At 41.9% G+C, this 8,333-nt stretch overlaps 1 protein-coding gene across 1 annotated transcript; it reads left to right on the top strand.

The window, feature by feature from the left end:
* Positions 1-241: 241 nt before the first annotated feature.
* On the top strand, positions 242-3,939 carry neurod2 (neuronal differentiation 2). The gene is given in 3 exon segments (XM_055877106.1): positions 242-311; positions 314-536; positions 2,499-3,939. Coding segments are annotated over 3 exon segments (1,368 nt in total). The 5' UTR covers positions 242-256; the 3' UTR covers positions 3,589-3,939.
* The last annotated feature ends 4,394 nt before the right edge of the window (positions 3,940-8,333 follow it).

The raw sequence follows: 8,333 nt of genomic DNA, 5'->3' as shown, positions 1-8,333 counted from the left end.
TGTTATTTAGCCTAAATGCAGGCCTAAATAGATTCATAAATGGGTGTCCATTGTTATGCTGTGATAGAAGTGAAATCGGTCTTCAAAACGACATCAAACGAGAACATTTCATTCCTTCTCTCTCCGTTTTTGTTACTCTCTTTCTCCTTCCATTTTCATTGCCTCTCCTTCTCTTTCTGGCTGTGTGAGCGCGAGCGCAGTGACAGATGGCGAATCCCTCTTCCCTCGGGAATGCAATCTCTGTGAATGCGGGCGCATGTCAATCACCCGCGCTCATGTGATGGCTCTTGCCAATGACGTGCCAGCCATATGGCCTGGCATCATAACTGGTATGTAACCCACCCAGCCCTGGTAGAGGATGCCACACTACTGTCTCTGTGCGTTTGGGGTAGGGATAGCACAGCGAAGAAGCATCAAGCTAGGCTACAGCCGCACCTATTGGAGTGTCCGTGCAGGAGGGGTGTGGACTTGGACTGGCCACCCGGAGATGGTGTAAACAAACGCGCTTTCGCCCCTCACCGAGCTCCAAGACGGCGGTAGGTTGCACATTTTGGGATGGTCCGAAACGAATTATGGAATTAACACCAACGAGAGAATTTACACAAATGTCGAATGGAACATTTGTTATTTCATATAATTTATCGTTAGAGAAACAACTGCGCATCTTGGGCATTAATCAAATTATGTTGTTCAGCGATATAAGGCTGCTCTCCTCGTTGTTTTATCTCCTATCAAGTGTGGCAGATCTAATCAAAGATACAATTTAATCCTGCTCCCAGCTCTTTATTGGAGCTATCATTTAATGCGAACACGGGAGGGGATTGATCCCACAGCGCGGAAGACTGTATTTAATAATCTAGCTAAGCATTTAATAAACTATCAATTCGACATACAGTCTCCTAAAGATCTACACGCATTATTCTACTCATATCGCAGGCTTATCGATGGAGCTGTGGCATTTGCTGTGAGAGGGGGTTGGGACACTTTAAAGTCCCTTAAATCTTATCTCCATTTGAAATGGAGACATTTCGGGACAGAACCTAAAATCTAAATAAAAGGAAATCATGGTGTGTGTGCGTGTGCGTGTGTGTGTGTGTGTGTGTGTCCATGCAGAGCACTATGGGAGTGATTCTCTATAGAGTTACATGTAGGTTAATTGACAGGTATTGGTTTGCGTTAATTACATTGTACTTATATGATTAGAAAAATAAATCCACGCACTAACATGCACAGCTGGGCTCATTAGCCTACAAGAGGCATTACGTTTTTCTTAACATGATCGCAATATTTGGAACTCTAAAAGTGATTTAAGAACTATTTTCTAATATCAACGTTGAATGATTTATCTAAAATATATTGATAGATTAATGCATTTATTTGGCATGATGTATTGTGGACTTGGATCTTGTTGTGCCAAGACCAATAGAATAAATCAGTTGAAATGGAAGCTTCTTGTTTGGAGGTAGAATCGTTTTCAGTCTATCAATTCATTGAGGAGCATCGTGATTTTCTATTTATTTCGATCAGTAGAAAATCTCTATTCTTACACATAATTAACCTGTTAATTGTAACTAGGCCTAACTCTTAGCGTAGTTTCCCCCAGCTGATTTTATCCTCTTTTTCCAAATCCTGATATACCCTCCTCCACAAATCTTTTTGAAAACGGAATCTGCTTGATAGTCACATATGCGTGGAAATGGTTCTAACTCAATGCGAATAATTAAGTAAAGCGTGAATATTATCAGAAATGTGCGTATATTTGAAAATTCCACAATTTATTCTGCCTGTGTTGGAATGTGGCCAGAAATAGTGGGGGGATGCGGAATGGGGTGAATGGGTCTACCCGACGCCCAATGTGCCCCTTGGGACCTTATAATAGGACCAGCACCGCAGAAACATGCTGTGAGAGGGCACGCCAAGGCACGTGCACGGGGAATTGGGGAAGAGCTTTCGTTGGGTCGCGTCTGTCGCCCCTCTATAGCAACAGAAACCCCCCAAATGTGTGAATGTAGGCTACAGCTGTTAGCCTACAACTTTAATTAGCCTACAGGACGTACAAAATTAATTAGGCAACTAAGATTGAAATATTTAATCATATGTTATTTTTTTGACGAGTAATCAAAGTCATTTTACACTTATGAATTAACAAGATGTCTAAAAGTATTGTTTTTATGCAAGTACATTGTATTCTTATTATCACATTAGCATATTATATTACAGGCCTATAGAAGTTGGCTCAAGTGCACACACATAGGTCTACAGGAATGTAGAACTTTGCATTCAACTATTACGGCTTATATGCCTATAAGAACTTATTCTCTCACAGTATTTCTATTCAATCAATTTACATTTTTTGTTGCATCTCGTCTGTCAATCAAAATCAATATTTGTATAAACACAAATCTATATTCGGATAATACATAGCCTATACACCTATGCACTGTCTGAAACTGCTTCTCTAGGCCTTTTGTGCTCATCTGTCTTGCGATGTTTTCCAGTGCCGCCATGTTGACAAGGCTATTCAGCGAGGTTCTGCCGGATGTCCAGAAGCTCTCGGGTTGGGTGGACGACAGCGAGGGCGAGGACTCCAAAACCAAGGAGGACGACCTGGGTCACCTCGAAGACGACGACTTGGATGACGGCGACGCCAGAGAGGGAAGCAGCCGGGATCAGTCCGAGATGGCGGGGGATGACGACGACGACGACGATGACGTCGACGATGAGGACTGCGGGGATGAGAACGAGGGGGGAGACAAACCCAAAAAGCGCGGCCCAAAGAAACGCAAGATGACGCCAGCAAGGATTGAGCGCTCCAAAGTGCGGCGTCAGAAAGCCAATGCACGAGAGAGAACGCGCATGCACGATTTGAACTCTGCACTGGACAATTTGCGTAAAGTCGTCCCATGTTATTCCAAAACGCAAAAACTATCCAAGATAGAGACGCTGAGACTAGCTAAGAATTACATTTGGGCGCTCGGAGAGATATTGCGCAATGGTAAAAGGCCAGATGTGGTATCCTACGTGCAGACACTGTGCAAGGGCCTATCCCAGCCCACCACGAATCTAGTTGCTGGTTGTCTGCAGCTCAACTCTCGGAACTTCTTGACAGAGCAGTGTCCTGACGGGGCCCGGTTCCATGTCCCCAACTCCTCTTTCTCCGTGCACCCATACTCCTACCCGTGTCCCCGTCTGTCTAGCCCTCAGTGCCAACCCGGCTCCAGTGGGCATATGAGGACCCATAACTACGGCTACGGCGACGCGGTCTACCCAGGGGCCGTCTCCCCGGAGTACAACAGCCCTGACTACGAGGGCCATCACAGTCCGCCTGTGTGCGTCAACGGCAACTTTTCCGTGAGGCAACAGGAGTCTGTGTCACCGGATGCAGACAGGAACTATCACTATGCTATGCACTATTCTGGACTGTCTGCATCTCGGGCACCTGCTGCCCACGGCCTAGCGTTTGGCCCCTCGGGAGCGCGCAGCGGTTCCGCGCACTCTGAAAACGTGCCGCCGCCGTTTCATGACGTTCACTTACACCATGACAGGGCGCCCGTGTACGAGGAACTGAACGCCTTCTTTCACAACTGAATCCTCCAAAACCCGAACAAACCTAGCGGACCCCTAAATACCCAAATGACAATCCTAATGTTATAATAGTCTACCCATTTTGACACTGGATGAGGTTTTTAGAGGATGGGAGATGAGGTGGCAGGAATTGAGAGAAAAAGCCCTATATTGTCAATGTTGGTCCTCTGTTTTATTGATGTCATTCCTGAACTATCACCATGTACATTTTAAGGTGTGTCAGAAATCAATATCTCCAATCAAATGTCGACCTGTATGCAGAATATGAGTGCAATCAAAACAAATGATGTATAGGCCTACATGAACGAAACATGCTATGATGAAAAAAAAATAAAACGATATTTTATAACTGTCTGACATGCGGTGATTGACCATAGAAGTTCTTTCTGACTTGATATATTGGCGGGGGGGGGGGGGGGGGGGGGGGGTCTGTAACTGAACGACAAGGACTCCATAATGGTATCATCTCAAATAAATGATTTGGGGTACACAAGGTATTCCACGTGAGTAGGCTAATTCATGAGGACTGAGTTAATCAAAACATTATTTTAGGGACAACAACCACTTTCTGCAGCAGATTCGTTTCCAAATCCATTATTGAAACGAATAACAATTTATCATTCAACTGACCAAGCTTGAGATCCCTGTTTAAGGAATAGGCCTGTAGTCTAACCTTGCTATCATCTAGTTCTTTTCCATCTGTGTTTTCCCCCTCAAGTTTAATGAACGAGAGATTCGACCAACCCTTCATGTAAACGTTATTCAGTTAGACACATTTTTTGTTTACTGTCTGTGACTTAATCTTTTAATTTACCCACTTACAAGTAAATTGCCCTCAGGCAAATAAGCATTCACAAACATCACGATTCACGCCTGAGCCTATAGCTATGGAGACTTTCCGTGTAACTTTCAATTTTATTTGAACTAATTTTGGTACCAATTTTGAGCCACTCACTGCATTCTAATTACGGTTAATCGCCAAATTGTATATGCCTATCCCTCTAAACTAGAGAAACTATACTAAGTTACTTAAAAGTTGACTGATGGAAATTTGACTAATGCTAATTTAGTCTTTGAGTTCCAATATGATGATTCTTTTAGAATCAATGTGGTCTGGCTACACAATGATACGACATGGGATATAAATGATAGTAGCCTATTAATCAGATAACACACATTTATGATGGGAACAAAATACAACAAATAAAATTTTTGGATCATTTAAAGAGAGGAAATGAAATAGGAAACTGATTGAGTCGAGCTAGAAAAATGGCTGATAGGCCAATGATATATACTTGGAGCCTAGTGTTAGACGACACATTGCTACACTATTAGACCTACTGCAAAACAAACTCAACCCAATATTTATTTCTAAACCTTATCACATTACAATACTTGATCAGCTGCCCAATGCCCCCCTTCGCCCCTCCCCCCATTGAGGACAACTGACCCTTTTCATGTTTATCTTTTCTTTATGGGACATAAAGACATATCGCAAATTGCTCTCAGCATATAGATGTGGAGAAATTACACCAGCCTTTCCTCTACTATTTTTGGTTTAGGGATATAAAAAAACAACAACATATGTTTAATATATTTCAAACAAACGTATTTCCCCAGTTAATTGAATATATGCAATTCATTGCAGACCTTCGTTTATTTACATATTTGAAAATAAGAGTCAAATCTAATCAACGTTTATTTGTCGCGTACACAGATCAGTAGATGTTAAAGCAGGTGCAGCGAAATGCTTGTATTTGATGTATTATATGTATTTTAACACCAGTTGCAACGAATCATTTTATTTGAACAAAATTAACCACCATGCACAGCTTCTAAAAACGTAGCATTCTCGCCGAGCTAACAAATGCAAGACACATTTATGACAACGTGTAGGCTATATCTTTCTTTAGAAATGTGGTGGCCAATGCGAATTATATAATATTGCTTACAATATTCCCATTTGACAGCACAGAACCATGTGTGTTTGTAGATGGTTAATCCTTTATAAGCATGTTGGATTTAATGTTATCAGTGGTGGTGACTTACTGAAAGGACCCGTCACTTTGGACCGCTGCCCCGGGACCCATATGTTCCACCGTCCGTCCGTATGATAAGCAGCGGGCACTGGGGAGCACGAAGAGGGGTCTGGCCCATCAAGGACTGCCCCTTAAACAAAAAGGGAATAATTAGCCTAATATACTGTGTTGCACAGATATATTTCTTCGTAACTTATTTTCTGTTCAAAATCTAGCACCTAAAGTTTTTATTTTATTTGTTTATATCAAATACAATAGTCCGATTGCTCAGAATATGCAGAGAAATAGAGGTGAAACATGCTAAAAAAATGGCCTAAAATAACAGGCAAATGTGGGCCTGTTCAGGCAATAAAACGATCAATAAAAAGTTCAATAGCCTTTAGTAGCCTATGTGTGAGAGTTAGCCTCGGTCTACCTCTGACAAATTATATTTGCCTGAAACAAAACATATATTTTTTCGTGCCTCATATTTTAGCGTTTTAACATCAGAGGGGTCAAAGGCACTTTGGCGAGGCAAAGGCCCACCACATTTGAGAAAACAGCTTGCTATGCTACAACTTGGCAGGTCCTCAAGTGTAAGTGTCTGGACCAAACAAAAATATCGCACTCCCACCAACAGATATGAATAGTAATTGAATTATATTCATTTACAATGACTTTATAGAATAACCATATTTACAGGCATACTCGTCGTCGATGTGCCTTTCACCTATCACTATTAAGAAGAATTCACTGAACGTCCTCAACAATGAGAAGGGCGTGCGGCAGGCCACAGGTTGCACGAGACAGCTGATTAGGTCGCGAATGCAAGTGTGTGATTTCAACATGCCTATCTAAAATAACACGTGGTGTTATCTTTATACATTCCCCAATTTACAGTCGTATAAAGTGGAAAAAATATAAAACTGCGATGAATTACAACAATATTGCAGCCTAATGACCTGGGCCTCCTTTCCCAGTTGCGATGTAAGCATTATGATGATCGTACCAGTTGCGTCGTTAATTACGAAGTGTTAAGTGTTTAAGTGTTTCTCAAACAAGCACGCAGAGAGAGAGAACGTTCACTAAGTGCGTCTTTACACCATGTGTCGATTCTGATAGGATCGAAAGAAAATAAAATCTTACCTGAACACTATTTATTCCAGAATACTGACGACGGATCAGCTCCTAGAGAGCAATAACCGCCTATGGTTGCAAATATTGAGGCGGCTTATTATACTTACCCAATATTAGGGCACTAAATCACAGATTTGTCATATTATTACGCACACATTGCCACACATCATGAAACATATTGATGAAAAAATGACAGAGAGTAGCCTACTGGCAAAATCCAACAATATGATTGAAATATACATTCCCATGGTGCCTATTAATCTTTTAAAACAGTCGTATCGGTTTTCATTTGAAGTTTCGTTTTATCTTTCACTTGTTTGTAAGAATGGCATATTTTTATGACAACTTTGTATTTGTAGCCAACTTCGTTGTGAAGTTATCGGAGGTCAGTCACATGGATACCAGCCTAAACATCTTTATTCTATGTTTAGCAGAGATCTTCTGTGAATAAAAAGACGCGGAATGGCAAAAAAAACGATGCACTTTGGCTGGTCTAGGACTGGTCTGGATCACTCGTAGATGTGCTAAGGTTTTTAAGAGCAACGTTACTGACGAAAGCTCTGGGAAACAGATCCGCTAGGCCACGAATGATACATCACAAGACGGTTCTAACGATCTTAACGATATGAAGGCTCTGGGAAAAGAGGCCCCGACCAATTTGAATCTAAACTTGAGGCCTATCCTGTTGGCTAAATGCTGAACTCAACTATAATTTCGATAGCCACGGCAACCTATAGGCCTATGCCTAGGGCTCGCTTCTAACAAATACGCTTTAACGGTCTCGTCATTTGGAATTCAGTGAAGTTTAAGCCTCTAAGAAAAAAAGTTTCATTCCACGGTCGAGGGTGAAGGGCGGGCCATAAAGGACACATAAGGAAAGAGCGGGGCGTGCACCCATTTTTGTGCTATCCCTTCACTTTAACTGTAATGTAGGATACAGTTTTGGGGGCGGGTGGTTGGCATTGGGTGGTGGCGACCGCTGCCAAAACGCTAAATGTCTCAGCACCAGTAGGCTAAGCACGGGAAGAGGAGACCGCCCTCGCTCTGCCAGCTGTGCCACGTGCCAGCCAGCGCGCCCGGCCAAAGTGGTACTTCTGGGAGGGGCGAGTATTTCTTTCCTAATTCAGCGGCATCTGTTCATTATTCTCAAACGTTATAGGCTTTATTAAGAATGGTTCATGTGCGCGTTCCCGAACAAAAGTGACCTTAATTTTTTACATTTTATTTTATTTTTTAAATGACGGCCTTGCACCTTTTACTGTAAACAGCAGAACAGTTGTCTGGGCATTTCTGAAAGGGAGAACGAGATGTGTTCTGTGCCAAATATGGTGTTCTCTCAGTAGGCCTATGGGGCCTGATGAAAATAAAACCAGCCCCGTTTTGCTGTGCATAGCCTTCATGACAGGTTAACATAACCAAAATATCAAGTTAATTTTTTAAACATAAATTAGATCTACATTAACTGATATTTATGTTAAAGTGATAGAAACATGGAAGCCGGAAGATTTGCAGAGAAACAGATAAAATACGAACAGGATACTCATAATGATTAAAATAATAATACATTATTGCTGACATCCAATATGTAATATG

Source organism: Salvelinus fontinalis, chromosome 1 (assembly GCF_029448725.1).
Source record: "Salvelinus fontinalis isolate EN_2023a chromosome 1, ASM2944872v1, whole genome shotgun sequence".
Classification (NCBI taxonomy): Eukaryota; Metazoa; Chordata; class Actinopteri; order Salmoniformes; family Salmonidae; genus Salvelinus; species Salvelinus fontinalis.
This window is presented reverse-complemented; position numbering and strand designations above follow the sequence as displayed.